At 38.5% G+C, this 24,868-nt stretch overlaps 2 protein-coding genes across 2 annotated transcripts; both read left to right on the forward strand.

Annotated features, from left to right (window-relative positions):
* Positions 1-5,809: 5,809 nt before the first annotated feature.
* Positions 5,810-8,698, forward strand: LOC121174864 (uncharacterized). Its single transcript, XM_041015291.1, has 4 exons — positions 5,810-6,866; positions 6,955-8,117; positions 8,232-8,662; positions 8,683-8,698. Exons 1-4 carry the CDS (start codon positions 6,428-6,430, stop codon positions 8,696-8,698), a joined length of 2,049 nt encoding a protein of 682 aa, XP_040871225.1. The 5' UTR covers positions 5,810-6,427.
* Positions 8,693-9,880, forward strand: LOC100814876 (uncharacterized). Its single transcript, XM_006579950.4, has 3 exons — positions 8,693-8,823; positions 8,894-9,411; positions 9,513-9,880. Exons 1-3 carry the CDS (start codon positions 8,730-8,732, stop codon positions 9,609-9,611), a joined length of 711 nt encoding a protein of 236 aa, XP_006580013.3. The 5' UTR covers positions 8,693-8,729; the 3' UTR covers positions 9,612-9,880.
* The last annotated feature ends 14,988 nt before the right edge of the window (positions 9,881-24,868 follow it).

Raw genomic sequence — 24,868 nt, forward strand, 5'->3', positions numbered from 1 at the left:
ATGATGAAATTGGTGACAAACATGAGTTGTATGAAGTCCTAAGGATGCCATCTAGATGTATAAAAACCGATGCCTCAAGTGGGGGGTTGTCTGTCTCATCAGGGGGTGTGTGTGTGTCTGCGTGTCTCATCAGGGGGTGTGTGTGTGTGTCTCATCAGGGGGTGTGTTTGTGTGTATTTTTCAAGAGGGTGTGTGTGTGTGTCTGTGATGAGGGTATGCGTGTGTGTTTGTGATTAAGGTTTCTCAGTGTGTATGTGTGTCGCATCAGGGTGTGTGTGTGTGTGTGTATGACGAATCGCACAAGGAATGCATTATCTTTACGCAGTACTTGCTTCCTCGGATCTTCCACACGAGTATCTCAAGTCCAGCAATGTTCTCGTTGGACTAGACAATGAACCAATGCTTGTAGATTACGGGGTCAGCCATATGGTTAACCCTTCAACCATTGCACAAACACTATTCGCTTAGAAGGCACCAGAGGCAACACAACAAGGCCAAGTTTCGCACAGATGCGCTGTTTGCTGTCTTGGTGTTGTCATAATTAAGATACTGGTAGCAAGGTTCCCTTCTCAGTATGTCAGCAATGGAAAGGGTGGGGCTGATGTAGTGCAATGGGTGGAAACTGCAATCTCTGAGGGAAGGGAATCAAAAGTGCTTGATCCTAAGATTGCAAGCTTTAGGAATTGGCTTGCTGAGATGGAGCAACTCCTCCACATTGGTGCTGGTTGCACTGAAAGCAACCCTCAGCAGCGGTTAGACATGGCGGAAGCCATTAGAAGGATAATAGAGATTAAATTTGAGTGTGGTCATGAATAAAGAAGCCTTGCAGATTCTCATCATGCTGAACAATCACAGAGGAGGCATGGAACAAACAGCTTCGGAAACTGGGATAATATCGAATATGGCAGCTCCTAGGTAACACTAATTTAGGTTTTTCATAAAGACTAGACTTGGCTTTGTTATTCCCCTAAAACACTATCTTTTTCGGGGAAGCTTCAATGGATAATGTTAAAGCTGTCAAGGATATTCTTAGAAGTTATGAGATGGTTTCTGGCATGAGAATCAATTTTGGTAATAGTCAATTTGGAGCAATTGGGCAATCTGATGAGTGGTGCTGTCTTGCTGCTGACTACTTGAACTGTGCCCTACTGCATTTTCCCTTCTACTATCTAGGGTTGCCTATAGGAATCAATCCGAGAAGGAAGGTGGTGTGGGAGCCTATAATCAGAAAATTCGAGGCTAGGTTCATGTTGCTGCGATGGTCACAGAATCAACTTCAAGGAACGATACCACTTCAGGAAACAGACATGCAAATGATGAAAACCTTGTTGCTGTTGCAGGGGACAGTGAATCAGATGTTGTTGAAGGAGAATCAGTCACACTCACACATGGTGGAGCGGTTTCAAAGAGTGCATTGTGTGTTTTGAGTGATCTAGGAAACTTGAGAGGGAGGCATAGTTTAATTGATATTAGAGATGAAGGGTATGATTCCATTAGAAGGACGGTTTCAATGGACCATTCGTTTCAAAGGGGTAGTGGTCTTTCAATTACTGATGTTCTGCATGTGAATCAAGAGCATAAAGGGTGTTCTAATGGGGCTGGTCCTTCAAAGAATTCAAGAGGTGAAATTAGCAAGTCTAGCTACAGGAGAAGGGTTTTGCATTGTGTTTTGAGTCCAATTGCAATGAAAAGATCATTTTCTAGTGGAAGGTTCTCCCTTAGCAGAAATGGCAGAGGAAAGCAATGGGTTCTGCATGTCTGAGGAATAACTTAGTGATCTTTTCCATTTCCTTTTTTTTCTATCCTCTTTCCTATGATGAAGAAGATCTAGAGGTTGACCGAATTTTTTAGTGAAGATTTTATGTTAAATATAATTGAATCTTTATGGTAGGCAAGGTTTTCATGAGTTTGTGACGGAGGTTCTTATGTTGAGCCTGCTGCACGATTCTAATCTTGTCAAGTTAATTGGCTACTGCACTGATGGAGATCAAAGGCTTTTGGTTTATGAGTACATGCCCATGGGTTCACTCGAAGACCATCTTTTTGGTAACCTTATCAAACCTTTACTCTTCTGTTCTGTTCTTTCACCATTTTTTTATAAGTCACTTTCTTTTCTTCTTCTTTTTTTTTTTCATTCATTCATTTGTATTTAATCTACTTTACAACTTTTTTTTTCATTCATTCATTTGTGTTAGCCTTGTATGTTTATTTATAAGTTTTAACCTTAAGTATATATCATTTGTTTTCTGTTGATATTTTATACCTATTAACCTGTGCATAATAAGTGCAATATATCTTTATAGAGTGAATAGCTATTGTACGCTTTCTTCTTCAATGAAAGACTCTAACTAAATATAAACTGACTGGAGCTGGTTATTGTTTAGTTGTGTAAGCAGAGTTGTGTCCATAAACTTAGTCCTGTATGGAGAGAAACATGCGCGTTCCTTGCTTTCTAAGTTTTGTCATTGACTACATCAGGACAGTGTCCCCGATTCATTAGTATGCATGCAAATATATGAAGGGGTATAGGCCTTGGGAAGAAAAAAAGGATTTTGCTCCTCTAAATAAGGGTGGAAAATTTTGAGAAAATATGGTGGATAACAGCTACAAGGTCAATATGGAAGCTCAGAAATGATATGATCTTTAATAATCAGCCTTTTCACATCTAGAAGTTGGTGGATAATTCAAATTTTCTCACTTGGTCCTGGCTGAGGGGGTGGGAAAACGATTTTAATGTTCCTTTCCATCAATGGTCCTCAGCTATGGCTATGGCTTTTAATTAGTGTGTGGTCTGTAGGGTTGGGCTTTTGGTGATTTATTGTCGGGCTGATGTAATGCTGTTTTTGTTTTCTGTTTCAGGAGATCTTATCTCCTGTGTTATCTTGTAGTACCTCTCGTACTAGATATCTTATAATATATAAATTATTTTCGCCGTTAAAAAAAAACAACTAACAAGTACCCTTAAATAACTCCACTGCCCCTAAAATACCAACATTACACTAACAACTGTTCAGCTTGCCAAGATTTATATAAAAAAAGAATATAATCCTCATACAAATACAATCATGCAAGCATATTTGAAAACTTAAAATACGAATAACTCAAGTTAAAAACTATTCATTTTCTTACAACTCTGAACAAATTAACTAAGGTACACTTGGCAAATTTGTTTTCACTAATATTAGTAGGTCATCACCACTGTAGTAGAATTTAAGTTAAACTTAGATAAGTACCTTATGAAGAGGCCAGCTACCTTGTCACAGCTAATAAGTCAGAATTGAAGAAATTTCTGCATGTATAATTGAACAAATTTGTTATCAAACTTGTGTGTGTGTGTGTGTGTTTGTATGATGAGTGTGTGTGTGTGTGTGTGTCATCAGTTCTCTTGCTTAAAATGTATGATACATAGCTGCTTCATTCAAGCCCTAGCTATTTGCCAAGAGAATGCAACAATCAGTTTCTATTTACAAGTGCCTTCAAGCTTTGTTAAAAATAGTTATCAGAATCATACAAAAAGATATCATGAAATGTATTAGTAACTAGTCACTTTGATTTAGAATTCATGTATGTTCTTAGTGGGGGAAAGTTCAACTCATCATTACAAGCTAGTAAATTGTGCTTTGACCATTTGGAAACAAAGAAATAGAATAGTCTTTCAAAATCAATGTTTCAACAGCAGCAAACTTATGGATGATGCTCTACTATTACTTTGGTCATGGCTGAAGTCCAGCGAGAAAGATTTCACAGTTCATTTTAACCAATGGACTACCAATCTAACACTAGGTTTCTGTACTTAGCTTGGGAGTATGGGGGATGGATTTTTGTAGCACGGTGTTAGGTAGCAGGGTGTTGTGGTGCTGGCTTGGGTCCTACTAATAATCATAGGAACCAGTTGGCCCCTAAAATACTGTAATTTTAGTACCACTAGTACTCACTATTAATAAATCTTATCTATTTTTGTTGAGCAAAATAAAAACAATAGTCAAAACAGCCCATCTATCCTAATTGCAAAAAGCTGCTGGTAGATTGCTAGACCAGTAATTATAATGCGCTGTCAAACCTTTCTCCAATTGTCTGAACCAGGACCATACTAAAAACAGTGCTTCCTCCATCAGCTTGCTGCCATTGGTTCATAAAATTGGTTCCAAACTCTACCTTTCTTTCCTTACAACCTATGAATATCATTTATTTTAATTAGATTTTGATCCATTTTTGGTGTGTATAATATTAAATCATTATAATAATACTCCTACACTAGTAAAATTAAAGGGGGAAAAGCATATGGTGGAGGGATTTAAAAAGAGCTATTCATCATTCACACCATGGTAAGATCCTACAACATGAACTCAAATGGAAGGTAGAAGCTGGGGATAAGGTGAAATTTTGGGAGGATAGATGGATTTGTCATGAGCAATCACTAGTTGGAAAGTATCCTAGGCTCTACTTGATCTCTTCTCAACAACACCAGCTTATTGGACAATTGGGGAAGCATAATAACTCTGGTTGGGAGTGGTATTTTAATTGGAGAAGACCGTTGTTCGACAGTGAAATTGAATTGGCTATCACTTTTCTTTTTGAAGTTGAAGGTAAGTCTATTCACAATCATGGATCTGATAGCTGGGAATGGACAGCAGATCCGTCGGATATCTACTTTACACATAGTGCTTATTCAATGTTTTGGGAGGAGGCAGCAGTTGAGAGTATCGAGGAATGTTTTGAGGAGCTATGGAAAATCAAGATTCCTAATAAAATTGCGGTTTTTGCATGGAGGTTATTTAGGGACAGGCTACCTACAAAGTCAAATTTGCGGGCTAGACAAGTGCAGATTTTGGATATAACATGCCCCTTTTGCAGAAGGATGGAGGAGGATGCATCCCATCTTTTTATCCACTGCATTAAGATCCAACCTTTATGGTGGGAAGCAATGTCTTGGATAAATATGAAGGGTGCCCCTCCATTGAGCACAAAACATCACTTCATGCAGTATTCCTTTTTGCAGATTGAAGGCATTAGGAATAGGAGGTGGCAATATTGGTGGTTGGCTATCACATGGTCCACTTGGCCGCTTAGAAACAGAATCTTATTCTCTGACGCAACATTTGATGGAAACAAATTGTTTGAAGACGCGACTTTCCTAATGTGGACTTGGCTTCATAATTTGGAGAAGGATTTTACATTGCATTTTAATCAATGGTCGAGTAACCTCCGACAACATTTTTTGCAGCAGTAGGGGTTAGATTTTTTGGGTCAAAACACATGTATACTCATCTTCCCATAGTTTGGTTCCCAATCAGACTTATGCTGTCTGATTGAGGAACCATTTTTATGGAGTCTAACATTGTAATCAGTACCTCTGGTACTTCCTTTAATATATATATATATATATATATATATATATATATATATATATATATATATATATATATATATATATTTATCTTTGTTGATAAAAAAAGGGGGAAAAGCATACTAGTTTGTTGGATTTCCAAAATGGCTCCTAGTTCTGCTCACAACAATGGGTTCTATGTGCTTATGCTATAAGTTTGTTAGCTACTTGTAGTATGAAAATTACAGTTTCATCTACATAAGTTCACACAGTTTCATAATGCCATAAGAAGTATAAAATCTTAAATAAATGAACAAAAGAAGTAGCCAATATAATAAGCTATAAAGAAAGGAACAAACCTTTATTCTTGGAATTGGATGACAGTGAGTTGTGATTTGTCTTTACTTGTCACTATTCCAAATCGTAAGCAATAAATTGAATGTGAGAAAAAAAAAACAGATTTAGGAAGAAAGAAAACGAGTGAATAGGCAATTTAGTCCCTGAGATTGTAACCACTTTGCATATTAGTCCCTGACTTAAATTTTAATTCATAATAGTCCCTAACTTTACCTCCGTTATGCAAATAAGTCCCTGCTGTTAAAATCTAATTTCCTCCGTTAGTCAAATGTCTATTTGGCAAATGTAAGCATCCAATGTGGCAGGTTTGAGTCCAAGTCAGCAATATTATGTGGCAAGGCAAGGACTGAATTGAAAAATTAGGTTTAAAAGAAATCAAAAATGAAGTAAACCATTTTCCCTTTCACTGTTGCTCTTCCCTCCCCTGCATTCTCGTGATTGAGGGTTCGCGCTTTTTGTCAGGTTGGTGGTTTCATTCAATTCGTTTGCATTGTTTTGGTGGTTTGATTTGGGGTTTTACATGTTCGAGGGGTTTCATCTGCGGCATTGTCTTCGCGCTTCGTAGGGAGGTTTATGATAGTTTATTATTTTCGTTTATGATGCTCTGTTTTTATAGATGACAATGTTTTTGGTTTTTGATTGTGTCTTCGCGGTTTTTGACAATGTCAATGTCTTCGCGCTTTTTGAGGTAGGTTTTTTTATTTCCTAATATCTGACCATGTTTGCGGTTTCTGATTGTGTAGAATGAATGACAATATAACTTTAGTATTGCACCATGGAGGAAGATTCACTCCACGTGCCAGTGATGGAAAGGTTGAATATATAGGCGGAGAATTTGACGTTTGGGAAGATATATCTGCAGATTGCCTGAATGCATTTATCTTATATGATTTGGTGAAAGCTTGTAAGAAGTATAGTAATATAGGAGAATGTTTTTGGTTGATTGATAAGGACTTAGATTTTAATCATGGGTTAAGGAGTTGTACAACTGATGGAGATATATTACACTTAGTTAGGGATGCTTTTGAAAATGAGAATGAGATAAATGTTTATTTTCATCATGAAGTAGATCCAATTTTAGAAGAAGTCCCACAAATGTTGTACTTGGAATGTGATCCAATTCGAAAAGCTGTTGAGAATGAGGATGATTTAGATGATGTACCTGTTGCTGGCCATGAGGAAGGTAAGTTTTAATTCATCTGTACTTGGTCCAACATGGTTACCATAATTAATTAATATGATTAATTTTTACTTTATGACCATTGATGCAGATGTTGGTGCTGGAGAGCAGACAGATGCTGGTGAGCAGATGGATGCTGGTAAGCAGAGGGATGGTGGTGAGCAGAGGGATACTGATGCTGGTGAGCAAAGACATGGTAGTGAGCAGAGGGATACTGATGGTGAAGAGAAAGATGTTGCTGATAGTGAGGAGGAAAAGGAAGTTGACAGTGATGAGACAGATGCTGAGTGGTTTATAAATTTCTCTTGTATGTTGAATGAAGTTGAAGCTGAAGTTGAGACAGATGGTTATCATTCAGAGGAGCTTAATATCCCCATTAGTAGTGATGATGAAGATGAGGATGTTGAAGTTTATCCTCAATATAGTCAAAGTAGTGGAGTTGGTGAACAGAAGTTGGAATTAGGGATGGAGTTTGGTACTCTAGATGAATTTAAATCTGCCTTGAGGGAGTATAGCATATTGATGGGCAGGGAGTTCAAGTGGAAGAAGAATGATAAACAGAGGGCTAGAGCAAAATGCAAGAAGGCATTTTGTGATTGGGAAATCTACTGTGCAAAGAATGAAGTTAGAAACTCTTTTCAGATAAAGACATTTAAGCATAACCATAATTGCTGCAGAGAAGTGAACAACAAACAAGCAAATAGACAGTGGGTGGTCAGTAAACTTGAGGGCAAACTCAGAATGCAGCCAACCCTTAAATGTGTTGAAGCTTTGGAATATTTCAAGCAAGAGTTTGGAGTGCACATTGAAGTTACAAAGATGTGGAGAGCCATGAAAGAAGCAAAGCAATTAGTGGAAGGGAATGAGAGGAAACAATATGCCAAAGTATTTGATTATGCACATGAATTGTTGAGGAGCAATCCTGGATCAACAGTTAAGATCAACACAGTGCCAAGTCCAGAAGGTCCACCACAATTTCAGAGGCTATATATTTGTCTTGCTGGCTGTAAGAAGGGGTTTGTTGCTGGATGTAGACCATTCATAGGTCTAGATGGATGTTTCCTAAAGAGTGCATTTGGAGGAAACTTGCTCTCTGCTGTTGGGCTTGATGGCAATAACCACATCTATGTTATTGCTTATGCTGTTGTGGACATTGAGAACAAAGACAATTGGAAATGGTTTTTAACTTTGTTGCATGAAGATCTTGGGGATTACATACAGAATGGGTGGAATTTCATGTCAGACATGCAAAAGGTATGACATGGTGTGATTTGCAATTGTTATCATAAGTTAGGTATTTAATTGAAGTTAATGACATAAGTTAGGGACTAGTCCAGAAGTATTTACTACTTTGTTGTAATTTTTCAGGGACTTATTCCAGCTTTACAGGAAGTCATGCCTGGTGCACCTCATAGATTTTGTGTCTTGCATCTTTGGAAAAATTTTACAAAGCAATGGAAAAGCAAGGAACTTAAAGGAATTGTGTGGCAATGTGCAAAATCCACTACTGTTGCTGAGTTTGAAGGCCATATGGCCCATTTGAAGACAATCAACTGCCAGGCTTGGGAGTATTTGAATAAATGGCCCAAACAAGCATGGACAAAAGCCCACTTCAGTACAATACCCAAGGTGGACAATATATGCAACAACACTTGTGAGGTATTCAATTCCAGAATTCTGCAGTATAGATGCAAGCCTATTATCACAATGCTTGAAGAAATTAGAAGTTATATCATGAGAACCATGGCTGCCCGCAAGGTTAAACTTTCTGGAAAACCTGGACCATTATGTCCAGTGCAGTATAAAAGACTAGAAAAAGAATTCCATTTTGCTAATCAATGGACTCCAATTTGGTGTGGTGATAACATGGGCCTGAGATATGAGGTCCACATGTGGGGGAATAAGGTTGAGGTCAATTTAGGTGAATGGACATGCACTTGTGGAGTATGGCAACTAACAGGTTGTGTTTTTTATAGTTTTTTTTTTCATTCCTAACCTACATGTGTGCTGATTTTACAACTTTGATGTAGGGATGCCATGCCGACATGCCATTGCAACAATAACTCACAAAGGAGGGAAGCCTGAGGACATGTGTCATGAGTGGCTGTCAATAGAAGCTTATAATAAGACATACCAGCATTTTATTGAACCAGTCCAAGGACCACAATATTGGGCCCAGACACAGTATACACACCCTGTTCCACCACATAAAAAGGTCCAAAGAGGAAGGCCAAAGAAAAATAGAAGGAGATCTGTAGATGAGGACAATGTCACAGGACATAAGCTAAAGAGGAAATTGGCTGAGTTTACATGTGGAAGGTGTGGCCAAACCAATCATAACATTAGAAGCTGTAAAAATATTGGAGTTCCTGTTAGGCCAAAGAAATATGTTGCACCATCAACTTCAAATGAGGATGACCACCTATTATCTCAAGATGAACAAGCTTTGAATGAGGCTGAAGAAGCTGCTGCTCATGTTCAACAAGATCCGGTGGAGATTAATTTATCTCAGCCTCATTTGTCACAAGATAGTGACATGGAGTTTATGGTAAATATTTGTCACAACAAAGTAGTTTTATCTCAACCTAATTTGTTGCAGCACTCCATTTTTATATATTACAATTATTCATGTTTGGCATTTACATGTAGGTCCCTGCAACTATTGTTCCACCAATAGCAAGGAATAAGCTAGCCATAACAAGAGCCAAAAAAAGGAAGGTTGCTGATAAAGATGATGCAGAAAACTGAAGAAGCATTTTTTGTTGCATTTTGAAGGTTGCTGAAGGTTGCTGAAGACCCATTTTTTGTTGCGCATTTTGAAGGTTGCTGAGTTTGAAGGTTGCTGATGAAGAAAACTGAAGAAGCATTTTTTGTTGCATTTTGATATTAGGATGTGTAGTTGTATATTTTGAAAGCTTCACTGGCATGTGAAATGATGTAAACATTATGGCCTACTGAACAATTGCTTCTAACTACCATGCTTTGGGATGTCAAATATTATGTGAAATTGATCTAAAGTCATGTTTCTTCTCTTTCTTTTATAAATTATACACTGTGTTGGATTTGGAGTTGGAGTAGTACAATCCATCCCAACATACATTATGAGTTGCTTCTTATTATCTAATTCTCTTTCTTTTATTAAATTATATTTAATAAACTGCAAATTTCAACAACAAATTTCACCAACAAATTATATTTAATTAAAATGGATAATTGACAGTACCAACAAAAGCTGCTATTACACTACAAAAGCTACTTCCTATTACAAATTCTTCATCAAAACAACAATTGACAGTAGCAACAAAAGCTGCTATTACACTACAAAAGCTACTTCCTACTACAAATTCTTCAGCAAAACAACAATTACAATATCAAAAGCTGCTATTACACATTTTACCTAAAGTACATTCCCCCTAAAACTAACATTACAATTAAAAATGAAAAACCTAACAACACAATGTTTGTTAAATTTCTCATTTTCTTCTGCAAAGCTTCAATTTGTAGCCTCAAATCAGCCACTACCATTGTTTCTCTTGAGACAGAAGACGAATTAGAAAGTTGGTTTTCTTCTTCAACCCATTGAAAAAATTGACAGTTATCTGGGTCTGTTTGGGGTAATGCACAAGTATAGAATAACCTTCCTGGGTTTCTCCTTGTTCTTGCAGTTCGAATAGCTGCACGTCTTCCATGGTGGCATTGCCGAATGAAACTACCAGAAAATGCACAACAACTGCCACTTGCAGACATGGACAAATCAAGTGAACAAGCAGCAGGGACTGAGCCTCAGAGTAGAAGAAGAAGAAGCAACTCAGCGTGGGAAGAAGAAGAAGAAGAAGAAGCAACCAGCAGTTCGTAAACCCTAATTTTTTTGGGGAAGAAGAAGCAACCTTGCATGTGAGAGAGATTTTATAGATGCAGACCTCAGTGCCACGTTGGACAATCTACGTGGCACTGAATTGCCACCTATACACCTCACTAACGCCGTCACCTGAGAAATTAACGACAGGGACTATTTTGCAAAACTTATGTAAAGTTAGGGACTATTATGAATTAAAATTTAAGTCAGGGACTAATATGCAAAGTGGTTACAATCTCAGGGACTAAATTGCCTATTCACTCGGAAGAAAACTGAAATATGTTGATGAGCCTCACACTTCAACTCCGTGATTCAAGGAAATATTTTCTTTCCACAAGCGTAGATGCAACCGGAGAAAATAATTATCTTAAATTAATTGAAACATAATATAAAACTATCAATAAGCATTAAACTAATAAAAGTATATTAATTAAATGCATTTTGCTTAGGCGTCAAAATATATTTGTAGTCTTTATGATTCTCCGTTAGCATGACCACCTAACGTGAAAATATATAGCCATAATTTGAGCAAGCATCTCTATATTAGCATGGAGTAACATTTAAATGCCTTTCTCCACTTGTACTTGTACATGAGCAAATCTTTTATATATCTTCTCCCTATTCTATATTTTGGTTTAAAGGAGAATAAGCACCTCTAAGAATATATTATATGTATCCTTCTGGCAAAATTGAAAAAGAAACATCGAAAGGGATCACAAGACAACTATATATAATACAAGCCACATCAAAGAAGGGTATCGCACACAATATGGACCTACCTCTTTAGACATGCATTTAATGGTTATAAAAAATTTCGACAATATTTAAGGAATACAACATATGCAAACAATCAATCATCTTTAAGTTAATTCTATCAAAACCACCATTGCTATGTATTCATTACAAGGATGCTAACCATGCAGTCACCATGTTGAGAAAAATTGTTAGGAATTAATACTCTTCAACCATTAAGCAAAACATAATGATCCCCTACTACATCATCTCAGAAGCAATTGTTTAAACAAAGGCAGATATGCACTTTAATGGAATGGTAAAATCATAAGATAGTGTCAAACTGTTTGACCGCCCTAGAGAGTGCATGTTCCAAGTAGGTCTTATGGTAATTGAGCGAAGAGGGTATGATCTTGGTTTCAGACAAAAAATTTAGAGAAATTTTAGCTATTACTCATGAAAGGGAAATTAGCCTACTGAGAGTCAAAGCAGTAAAATGTTGAACATAAGACATGTAGAAATTTCTTAAGTAATAACAAGTATGCAATAGCTTCTACTTCTCATCTTAAAAACCGAATTATAACGAGCACAAAAAAATGAATTGAAAGTCTGACAAAGCAAAGAGTGGTAACAAAGAAGGACACCTCAAGCACCCTTCAAAAAACAGAGCAGTCCTCTTGCCCTTCTTGTCTAGCTTGGGATTTAGGATCATCTGCCTCAAGAGAACTAATGAATGATGTATTAAAGTAACAGACCTAAAGAGCCAGTTATTCCTTAAAGCTGTTATCCTTGTAATGAATACAAAGCAGTTATGATGCTCGAGTTAAATATGAGATACCCTAGCCATGTTTACTTCACTAAGTGTGCTATACATGAATGCAATCAAATATTTATACAAGATTAGACGAAACATACCTAGGTAAGGTGGCGAAGGAGAAGAAGCACAGAGTTGTCACGATGCTCGAGTGCGACGAACACGATGCTCGAGCTTAGACAAAACGATTCTCAGATGGAGAACAGACAGCTTCAAGGTAAATGGACAACAAAGAGAGCAAGAAAGCTTAGATGGAGAAGAAGACAGCGAGAAGGAGAAGACAGCGTGAAGGAGACGAAACATACCTAGGTATGGTGGCGAAGGAGAAGAACCACAGAGTTGTCACGATGCTCGAGTGCGACGAAAACGATGCTCGAGCTTAGACAAAACGATTCTCAGATGAAGAACAGACAACTTCAAGGTAAATGGACAACAAAGAGAGCAAGAAAGCTTAGATGGCGAAGAAGACAGCGAGAAGGAGAAGACAGCGTGAAGGAGACGAAACATACCTAGGTATGGTGGCGAAGGAGAAGAAGTAGAGACTTATGACGATGCTCGAGTGCGACGAACACGATGCTCAGATGCAGAACAGAGACCTTCAAGGTAGACGGAGATTAGAAGAAGAAGAAGAGAGCGCGAAAGCTTAGATGGAGAAGAAGACAGCGCGAGCTTCATAGGGCTCACGATATTTTTTAAAATATAAGTTCAACATCGGTTTTTTTAAAAACACCGATGTTAACAACATGATGTTAAGGTTAACATCAGTTTTCTGGAAAAACCGATGTTAACTTATCAAACGTTAACATCGGTTTTCTCAAAACCCGATGTTAATAAACTTATGTTAACATCGGTTATTTGGAAACCGATGTTAACTAATAAATGTTAACATCGGTTTTTCCAATAACCGATGTTAATGCACTTCGTTAACATCGGTTTTTCACAAAACCGATGTTAATGGATACACGGTATTTACAATTATGCCATCGCGCTTACGTTAACATCGGTTTTTTTAACAATCGATGTTAAGCCACCGATGTTAAATCCGCTTTTTGTAGTAGTGGGAGCATCATTAAGACCTTTTAAAGCACTGTTCCATGCGAGTAACAATTAAAAAGTGGTGTTGTTGAGGTATTTGAATGCAAATGCATTGAAAAGAATACTGATCTGTTAATTATCCCCTTAAGGTAGTTGTCTAGCCTGTTATGCAATGAACAAAACCAGACAACTAGGTGTTCGTTGGGCACAATGACCACCATCTGCCAGTGTCCGCTGCAGTGGGGATCAATATGGGTTAGTATATTAGTAAACATTAATTTAATTCAGTTATTTTGTGTGACTTACCCATTCAGGTAGGCTCCAAGATAGACATCGCGTTTTGATCTCTGCATCCAACTTTTTATGTAACTTTCTGACTCAAACTGTGATTGCCCAGACCTCTGAATGGACTGTGGCTCGAGGAATCCATACATATCAGAATTTCCCGCTCGCATACTTGTTTCAGTCAGATGCCTGTTTATGTTAAGTCAAAGTTAAATATTTATGAATTGAAAGCAATAACTTGGATAAATAAAAGTAATCTAAAATGACTTACAGAATCCACAACTGTAACACTGATATATTGAGACATTGACCACCGTGTGCGATTTTCGAGAGGTCTTTGTGCTTTATGTAGAGCGGGAAGTCTGGATTAAAGACCCCGAACACGGTGGCATCCCATGTAACCTGATAAGGCCTCCAGAAAAGCTCTGGGATGGTCAATGTCATCAGATAAAGCAGATCATCGACCTTCTGATTGGGCTTTTGAGGTGGTTTTGCCAGAGACACAGTTGCATGTTCATGAAACAAAGTTAAATGGCCTAATTTGAGGCACGTTGAATGAATTAATTCGAAAAGAAGAAACATATAGTAAGAGTAAAGTACCTACTGTGATAAAGACTTGACCAAATGTGTCGGCCAAGCAAGGAAAGTGTGAATTGTCTGCCCCACTAAGGAAACCTCATCAGTAGGTATAGGAACTGGAGCATCTGCATCTGTAACCTCCTCCACACCCACCTTTACTTGGCCAGGCAACAAAGGAGTGTTATGAACAACAGTAGATCCCTCATAAACTCTCCCCAGGGCAACCAGGCGGGCAGGATCTGCTTTGATGTATAAGCCGCACCTATCTGAGTCACCCGTCTCAGGATCGTTTCCTGAGGGATCAACACAACTCCCCTTTGTGCTTACTCGAGGACCTGAGGGACCAACCAGAGGCTCGGGAGACAGTGCAAGTCCCTGAGATTGCATCTAGGACTGAATCTGGGACTGCATCTGGCTGAACGATGCCATGAGCTATCGCATCACTTTTTCTGTGATGGACTCCTCTAGCTGGTTCCTGATTTGCTGGGCCAGCTGCTGCAATTCTTCAGGAGGCAGGGAGGAAGAGCTACGGGACGTCCGTGGAAACTACGATGATTGGGTGTTAGAAAATGGCGATGCCTACTGTAGATTGTTTTTCTTCCATGTTTTAGTTGTATGTAGCTTGTGTTTTCTTCACAGATAGGGCATGCATGATGACCCTTAACACTATAACCGCTGAGATTCCCATATGCTGGAAAGTCATTAATGGTACAAAAAAGCATTGCACACATTTCAAACGTCTCCTTGCGAAACGCATCAAACACTACAACCCCTTCATCCCACATCTTTCTCAGGTCTTCAACCAACGGACTTAGATAAACATCAATGTCATTTCCTGGCTATCTTGGGCCTGATATCATCATAGACAACATCATGTATTTTCGCTTCATGCATAACCAAGGAGGAAAATTATAAATTACTAGCAGAACTGACCATGAACTGTGTTGAGTGCTTAAGGTGCCATATGGATTCATTCCATCACTGGCTAGTCCAAGTCTAAGATTTCGTGGCTCTTTCCCGAAATTCGGATACAAACCATCAATCTTCTTCCACTGCGAGCAATCAGTCGGATGACGGATCATTCCATCAGAAATCCTTCCATTTGCATGCCATGTAAGGTCTTTTGCGTCGTCCTCATTAGCAAAAAGACGCTTAAACCTTGCAATGATTGGAAGATACCACAAAACCTTCGCTGGAGGGCCCTTCTTTGAGTTTTCATCAGAACTGCTTTCTCTTTCATCCTTCACTTTGTACCGTGAAGTCCCATAGATAGGGCATTTGGACATGTCTTGGAATTCATGCCTGTATAGTATGCAATCATTGGGGCAAACATGAATCTTCTGATACTCCATACCCATCGGACACAATATCTTTTTCGCCTTATAGTAAGTTTTAGGCAACGTGTTGTCCTCTGGAAGCAGATTGTGCACTACCTCAAGCTGTGAGGTGAAACTTTTGTCACTCCACCCATACCTGGCCTTCACATTAACCAGACTTAACACTGCAGATAACAGAGTTAAGGAATTCTTGTACCCCATATACAAAGGCTTCTTTGAATCACTCTGCAATCCTTCATACACAGGGGCATGTGCTTGCTGGAAAGACTCTTGTCCAAGGTCATGAATCATGTCCTCCAAGTGATCTCCCATTTCTACATCAAACGGTTCAGATTGGGACCCACTCTACATGTTTGTCACTTCACCATGCCATATCCACGTCGTGTAATTCTTCTTAATCCCATCACACAATAGATGGTCCCGTATGTCGTCCAGTAGTTGTCATCTTCCATTCAAACAGTTGATGCAAGGACAATAATATTTTCCTTCCTCATTCGGTCGACCCCTTTCTGAAGCAAATTGCAAGAATTGCTCGACGCCATCCTCATATTCTGGGCTTATGCGACTTTCATTCATCCAACTTCGATCCATCTAAGCAATTCCATGCATGAAAATCTCACTTTTTTATTTATAGGTGTGGCCCTATCCCATTTAGAAAGATTGTCTTTTATGTTAGCTTCAAACGTCAGGGTTAGCATTATTTTGAAAATTTTGACTAAATTTCGGCAGCATTTTGCATTGGTCTCCAAGTACACGACATGACATCGGTGAAATGAATTTCCCGATAATCAAGTATGCACTCAGAGAACAACTTGAAATGCATTGAACCGAAATTTCATCAAATTAATCAAAATAATAATAACCTTAACAAATGAATCTAACATAAAAATACCAGTCTCCCCAAACTGTCCAAACGGACAATTCAAGACTAAATACAATGACTAATGCAAACTATCCGCAAGAATCATTGCATTCAGTCTCAAATGGGAATCTAAGGTTCACTCAGCATGAACAACAGTTTTTTATATAGCAATTTACATTGATGATATACAAGAACATACAAATATCGACATCAATAGTTGTGAGACTAGTCATAATAATACAAGCAAAAGCAAGATGCTAACCAAGATCCAATGTTAGGATCCAACAGGGTATGAGACTAGTCCCACATTAGAAGTATGGGATTCTAGTGTAGGTAGTAAAAGAGAAATACCTCCCACTGGTAGTAAGAAGGTGGTCTCCAAAAACTCTCTTGCCAACTAATACGTTCATTTGTCAGATCTGCAACAACGAGTTTCAAAGAGACCACAATCTCCATGGAAGCTGAAGCAAATATCAAGCAATGAGATTTTAAATGGTTTTCGTAGCTCACAAATTCTTAACAAAGTTATTTTTTTTTAACTTTATCCGAAGCTCACAAAGAATTGTCTCATTGGAAGTTGACTAGTGATGGTAATTTTTTTGTGATGCACGGTTATTTGTGAGATTTGGGAAATGATTCTACCCAAGAACCTGAAACTGAGGTATATGCTTTATTATTATGTGAAGAATCGAACATGGCATGGTTTACATCTTCGTTAGAAGGAAGAATGGATGTTTTGTAAGATATGGACTTTGCGGTCTAGTTTGACAAGTGTTTACATATTGGAGTGGCTCGTATCTGTGAATTTCTGTGGACCATCTGGTTTAGAAGTAACCAATGGCTGTTTTCAACAAAGGAAAGTCCCCATGTGACTATTGTTAGAAAAATATCAGAATTTAGTTGTGCCTCCAATTGAAGTGGTATCAAATGATAATGTCCAAATTCATAAATGGAAGCAGCCAACTGTTTATCTTATGAAAGCCAATTTGGATGCCTCTGTGAAGAAGAATATGGGGACTTGGGTGAAGTCCTTGCTGCAGCATCTTTGCTTATTCCTCACTGCTAGAAACCTCATGAACTAGAAAACCATTTAAGAAGGCATTGTTGTACAATGAGCAAGTAACAGAGTTGGATTAAGCCAAGGTAAATGGAGACTAATCTGATGTGCATAGGATGTGTGTGTGTGTATATGTATGTGTGTGTGTGTGTGTGTGTGTGTGTGTGTGTGTGTGTGTGTGTGTGTGTGTGTGTGTGTGTGTGTGTGTGTGTGTGTGTGTGTGTGTGTGTGTGTGTGTGTGTGTGTGTGTGTGTGTGTGTGTGTGTGGGCCATATTGCTATAAGATTCTCTTGCAGCCCAATCTAATCAACAAACCAGATTTTTAGCCTATGAGATGAGATTCACGACTTTCATTTTTCTCAAACTTTGTTGCGAAAGACAAGGCTATCAATTAATTAATGTTCAGGAAAAAGACATGATATCATTATGTATTTGTCAAGATTAGAAAGAAAGGTTTTTTTCACACCCGTTGGCATGTATACACCTCAATGGTAGAAAAGGAAAAATGAGAAGTAAGAAATGTAATGAATGATGTTAAAAAAAAGAGATAATTTTTTTTATAAAAAAAAATGTAAGAAAGAAAAATCAGAATATCAAAATTGGCAGTTCAGAAATGTCCTTTTCTTAAATATGAATCATAACTAGTTAACACTTGATATTGTATATATGATTTGTAAGTATCGCGTAAATCATAATGCAAGTATTAAGGTTGTGACAGAAATATGGCTGCTTTCTTTAATTTTCCCAATATAAATGCTAATAAGCCTGCAATTTAACCCTGTATTTGGAGAATATTTCCCTACATCAAAGGAAAGTTAGGAAACCATATATAGTGAGTAATTCCCCCAACCTCTGACGGTCTCTCTTTCTCTCTACCTTTCCATGCCTCAAAGGTGATCTTATTACACCAAATATAGAAATTAATAATGCATGAACTTCCCTTTTCTTCTTTCCCCCAACAATATACCAAAGTAAAAACTTCAAATATTTGCAAAAAACAACAATTTGTATACTTGATCAGCATGGCCTCATTTGCATGCAATTCAACGTCACATGGCTTTTTGTTAACAATGGAAACACAAATAGAAGAGATTCAGAGCACACGTTCATTGAGAATCCCCAAAATCTCTTCAGTTGCTAGAGACTCTGATATCATTGAAAATCTGCAATACACGAGCCTGAAGGACATCAAATGTAACACACCAACAAGGTATTATTTAACCTTGTATGAGGAAAATGACTTTAACTCGACCCTTGCTATCAGAAACGAGTTGGTGAAGCGTGCAACTTCGGTTTACCTACAATCTGCGGCGTTGTAGATTACCAAAAACGAAAACTGCTTTATGACTTTCTGGGAAAGGCTAAAGAACAGGGCTGCTTCCTATTCAATATGGAGGGTTTCAGATCATGCAAACCCATTCAGGGCTTGTCTTGCCCCAATTTACCAGTTTCTGAATCACATGTTGGGGAGTATTCAGAAGAAATGATTCTCATTAAGGTTACTCACTGAAGGTCTTCTCAATTAATAATTGTTCAAAGCGAATTGTAAATCTTGCCAGATAAATCTCTACTTCATTTCTCAAGTGTTTAGTTTTGATAAAGTTCAATAGGTTGAAGCTCTATTAAAGTTTTAAAATATTGTTGATTTCTTTTGTTGTATATCCAATCGGCCTGAAGTCCTTAAAGCCAAGGCTTTGACTTGTATCGTGTCATTGATAAATATTGAGGAGTGCATGAAGTATTTCGAGAATTTTGAACTATTAAGTATATCCAAAGCATTTTGAGATTTCTTTTTCACGTTTTTTACTTTTCTCCTTCTCCTCAGTCCTGATCATGAAGCACAAATATGTTCAATATTTATCTATATTTTGGTGCATGAGCGTATGATAATTTCCTCAGTTTCTTTGGACCTTCACAGGAACAACTAAGATTAAAAACATGAATCAAAACATAGCGGCCTTAATAGTGAAACTGTCAGAAAAGGACCCGAGACAATGGACTGCATCACTTTTCATGGAAGTATGCTAACACACCTCCAAAAGATTCAAAAATCTCAACCTGATGCACTCAACCGTCCCTTTGGTTAGAATCTACCAAGTCATAATGAAATGAGGGTAACAAGGCTGGCAAAGGCTTAATATCAGGATGCTATTTATATATCAATAATGTAGCCCTTCTTGATGTTCGACTTTCTAGATATTTGGTTGGTTGAAATTTTTAGTTTAGACTGCAATACTTTTTGTTATGCAGCAGGAAATTATGAGCAGTTTGGAAGGCATGACTTGAGTTTAGGATGGGTTTAACATGATTTTTTCTTTTACCAACATGTTTGGATCTGTGTTAGAAACATGACTTTAAATTATGGACTCAAGTCACATGGTTCCAACATTAGACTAAGGTCAGTCCCAAAGGGAACCAATAGCTGGGTTCAAATTCTGTTAACATTCCAGTTCCTATAGACTGTAGTCCCAAAGAGAAGTTGGTTGAGATGAACACTCAGTGTGCACATGCAGACAATGGATGTGGAAGTTGAAGCTGTCAAGATAATGCCATGAATGAGCCTATACTTAATAGCAAACTTGAAGCTGTAACATATGTATGATTGTGCATAATTATGAATGTCACAAACACACAAGCATCTCTAACTAAATGTATTCAAAGTTGATCTTCCAAGTTCACTACAAGCTGGACTTAGTGGCTAGTTATTAGAGATTGAAGGTACAGACAAGAGTGATTGGGTTCTTAGTCTAATTAAGATATTACCATACAACTTAGGGGTCAAGACATGCCTTAAATCTGGACAGAATGGTCTGTTGTGTGTATGCACTGCATGCTGGAAATACTATATCGATTAATGATATGACCAAAATAAAGTTTATAAATAAAAGACAATTTTTACATTTTGAGTTACCTTTTGGGGTTGAACTAGACCCAAATGCAAATATCTAAGGACTAACACTGCAAAATTGCATTGCAGGGGATGGTTTTAATTTTAAGCTTCCGTTTACAAGGATTTGTGTAACTTATTGAAGTTAGTGAGCTTCAAATCACTACCTCCTCAAGATATTAACAAAGGCAAATACTCCTAGTCACAGGCAGATGTTGAATGACTTAGTATTACAACTAGCTATTCAAGAATCAAAATCAATATTTTAAACTATTTTTCCCTCAGGGCATGACTTGTTAATATAATATTAAAGTGATTTTTATATCATATAACTTTATGAATAAGAAAAATCTTCCTTTGAGTCAGTCAATATTCACTATGTTAGTGTTTAGCTCTACTGAGTTTTAAAAGATTGGCTAAGATTTTGTTAAAACATAAGCACTTAGACAATGAAGGAAAGCTGGAGTTGCTGCACATGATGTCCAACGTTATGTCAAAGAATAAGATCGGGCTGCACAATGCACAAGGCAAGATGAAATGTCAAATGAAGAATTGAAGCTGCAGGATTCACGATGTCGGATACAATGTCCAGGACATCCTGCCTGAAAATACTGGAATTGCTAAAAGCATTGAAGCTGCAGGATCCACGATGTCGGATACAATGTCCAGGACATCCTGCCCGAAAATACTGGAGTTGCTAAAAGCATTGAAGCTGCAGGATCCACGATGTCGGATACGATGTCCAGGACATCTGGCCCGAAAATACTGGACATATAAATCTGTTATATCGTTAACAGATTATTGTGCAGTTAGCAAGAGATAAGATGATCTATCTTTAGGAACGAATTAAAAGATAAGTAAAGTTCGAATTACAAACTAGAAGAGTTCGTTCAGGGATTAAAGATTAAAGATTAAAGATAAAAACTAAAAGATCAAACTGTATCTTTTAGATCTTTAAGTGCAGATTTTTCAGAAGAATGATAGATCTCATCCAGCACAAGAAGTTGCAGCCCAGATACGCTCACTGCTATATAAACACGAAGGCTGCACGAGTTCTGTACCAAGTCCGGGATTGAAGAGTTATTTTGTGAGTTTTGGGACTTGAGTGTTTTGTGAGCCACCTTGATGTTACTCTAACATCAAGTGTTGGACCTGAGTGTGTAGAGTTGATCTCTAGTGTGTAGAGTTGATCTCTAGTGTGTGGAGTTGATCTCTATTGTTCAGAGAGCAATCTCTGGTGTGTCTTTGATTTGTTTGTAAACACGGGAGTGTGATTGAGAGGGAGTGAGCGGGGTTTCTCATATCTAAGAGTGGCTCTTAGGTAGAGATCGCACGGGTAGTGGTTAGGTGAGAAGGTTGTAAACAGTGGCTGTTAGACCTTGAACTAACACTATTTTAGTGGATTTCCTCCCTGGCTTGGTAGCCCCCAGATGTAGGTGAGGTTGCACCGAACTGGGTTAACAATTCTCGTGTGTTATTTACTTGTTTAATCTGTTCATACTCCCAAATATAATCTGCATGTTCTGAAGCGTGATGTCGTGACATCCTGTACGACATCTGTCCCCAGTATCAGAATTTCAATTGGTATCAGAGCAGGCACTCGAAATCACTGAGTGAGATCTAGGGAGATAAATTCTGATGAACATGGAGAAAGAAGGAGGACCAGTGAACAGACCACCAATTCTGGATGGAACCAACTATGAATACTGGAAAGCAAGGATGGTGGCCTTCCTCAAATCACTGGATAGCAGAACCTGAAAAGCTGTCATCAAAGGCTGGGAACATCCCAAGATGCTGGACACAGAAGGAAAGCCCACTGATGAATTGAAGCCAGAAGAAGACTGGACAAAAGAAGAAGACGAATTGGCACTTGGAAACTCCAAAGCTTTGAATGCTCTATTCAATGGAGTTGACAAGAATATCTTCAGACTGATCAACACATGCACAGTGGCCAAGGATGCATGGGAGATCCTGAAAACCACTCATGAAGGAACCTCCAAAGTGAAGATGTCCAGATTGCAACTATTGGCTACAAAATTCGAAAATCTGAAGATGAAGGAGGAAGAGTGTATTCATGACTTCCACATGAACATTCTTGAAATTGCCAATGCTTGCACTGCCTTGGGAGAAAGAATGACAGATGAAAAGCTGGTGAGAAAGATCCTCAGATCCTTGCCTAAGAGATTTGACATGAAAGTCACTGCAATAGAGGAGGCCCAAGACATTTGCAACATGAGAGTAGATGAACTCATTGGTTCCCTTCAAACCTTTGAGCTAGGACTCTCGGATAGGGCTGAAAAGAAGAGCAAGAACTTGGCGTTCGTGTCCAATGATGAAGGAGAAGAAGATGAGTATGACCTGGATACTGATGAAGGTCTGACTAAGGCAGTTGTGCTCCTTGGAAAGCAGTTCAACAAAGTGCTGAACAGAATGGACAGGAGGCAGAAACCACATGTCCAGAACATCCCTTTCGACATCAGGAAAGGTAGTAAATACCAGAAAAGGTCAGATGAAAAGCCCAGTCACAGCAAAGGAATTCAATGCCATGGGTGTGAAGGCTATGGACACATCATAGCTGAATGTCCCACTCATCTCAAGAAGCAGAGGAAAGGACTTTCTGTATGTCGGTCTGATGATACAGAGAGTGAACAAGAAAGTGATTCTGACAGAGATGTAAATGCACTCACTGGGAGATTTGAATCTGCTGAAGATTCAAGTGATACAGATAGTGAAATCACTTTTGATGAGCTTGCTATATCCTATAGAAAACTATGCATCAAAAGTGAGAAGATCCTTCAGCAAGAAGCACAACTGAAGAAGGTCATTGCAGATCTGGAGGCTGAGAAGGAGGCACATGAAGAGGAGATCTCTGAGCTTAAAGGAGAAGTTGATTTTCTGAACTCTAAACTGGAAAACATGACAAAATCAATAAAGATGCTGAATAAAGGCTCAGATATGCTTGATGAAGTGCTACAGCTTGGGAAGAATGTTGGAAACCAGAGAGGACTTGTGTTTAAATCTGCTGGCAGAATAACCATGACAGAATTTGTTCCTGCCAAAAACAGCACTGGAGCCACGATGTCACAACATCGGTCTCGACATCATGGAACGCAGCAGAAAAAGAGTAAAAGAAGTAAAAGAAAGAAGTGGAGGTGTCACTACTGTGGCAAGTATGGTCACATAAAGCCCTTTTGCTATCATCTACATGGCCATCCACATCATGGAACTCAAAGTAGCAACAGCAGAAAGAAGATGATGTGGGTTCCAAAACACAAGATTGTCAGTCTTGTTGTTCATACTTCACTCAGAGCATCAGCTAAGGAAGATTGGTACCTAGATAGCGGCTGTTCCAGACACATGACAGGAGTTAAAGAATTCCTGGTGAACATTGAGCCCTGCTCCACTAGCTATGTGACATTTGGAGATGGCTCTAAAGGAAAGATCATTGGAATGGGAAAGCTAGTTCATGATGGACTTCCTAGTCTGAACAAAGTACTGCTGGTGAAGGGACTGACTGCAAACCTGATCAGCATCAGTCAGTTGTGTGATGAAGGATTCAATGTAAACTTCACAAAGTCAGAATGCTTGGTGACAAATGAGAAGAGTGAAGTTCTAATGAAGGGCAGCAGATCAAAGGACAACTGTTACCTATGGACACCTCAAGAAACCAGTTACTCCTCCACATGTTTATCCTCCAAAGAAGATGAAGTCAGAATATGGCATCAAAGATTTGGACATCTGCACTTAAGAGGCATGAGGAAAATCATTGACAAAGGTGCTGTTAGAGGCATTCCCAATCTGAAAATAGAAGAAGGCAGAATCTGTGGTGAATGTCAGATTGGAAAGCAAGTCAAGATGTCCCACCAGAAGCTTCAACATCAGACCACTTCCAGGGTGCTGGAACTACTTCACATGGACTTGATGGGGCCTATGCAAGTTGAAAGCCTTGGAGGAAAGAGGTATGCCTATGTTGTTGTGGATGATTTCTCCAGATTTACCTGGGTCAACTTTATCAGAGAAAAATCAGACACCTTTGAAGTATTCAAGGAGTTGAGTCTAAGACTTCAAAGAGAAAAGACTGTGTCATCAAGAGAATCAGGAGTGACCATGGCAGAGAGTTTGAAAACAGCAGGTTTACTGAATTCTGCACATCTGAAGGCATCACTCATGAGTTCTCTGCAGCCATTACACCACAACAGAATGGCATAGTTGAGAGGAAAAACAGGACTTTGCAAGAGGCTGCTAGGGTCATGCTTCATGCCAAAGAACTTCCCTATAATCTCTGGGCTGAAGCCATGAACACAGCATGCTACATCCACAACAGAGTCACACTGAGAAGAGGGACTCCAACCACACTGTATGAAATCTGGAAAGGGAGGAAGCCAACTGTCAAGCACTTCCACATCTTTGGAAGTCCATGTTACATTTTGGCAGATAGAGAGCAAAGGAGAAAGATGGATCCCAAGAGTGATGCAGGAATATTCCTGGGATACTCTACAAACAGCAGAGCATATAGAGTATTCAATTCCAGAACCAGAACTGTGATGGAATCCATCAATGT

This window comes from Glycine max, chromosome 5, assembly GCF_000004515.6.
Source record: "Glycine max cultivar Williams 82 chromosome 5, Glycine_max_v4.0, whole genome shotgun sequence".
Lineage (NCBI taxonomy): Eukaryota > Viridiplantae > Streptophyta > Magnoliopsida > Fabales > Fabaceae > Glycine > Glycine max.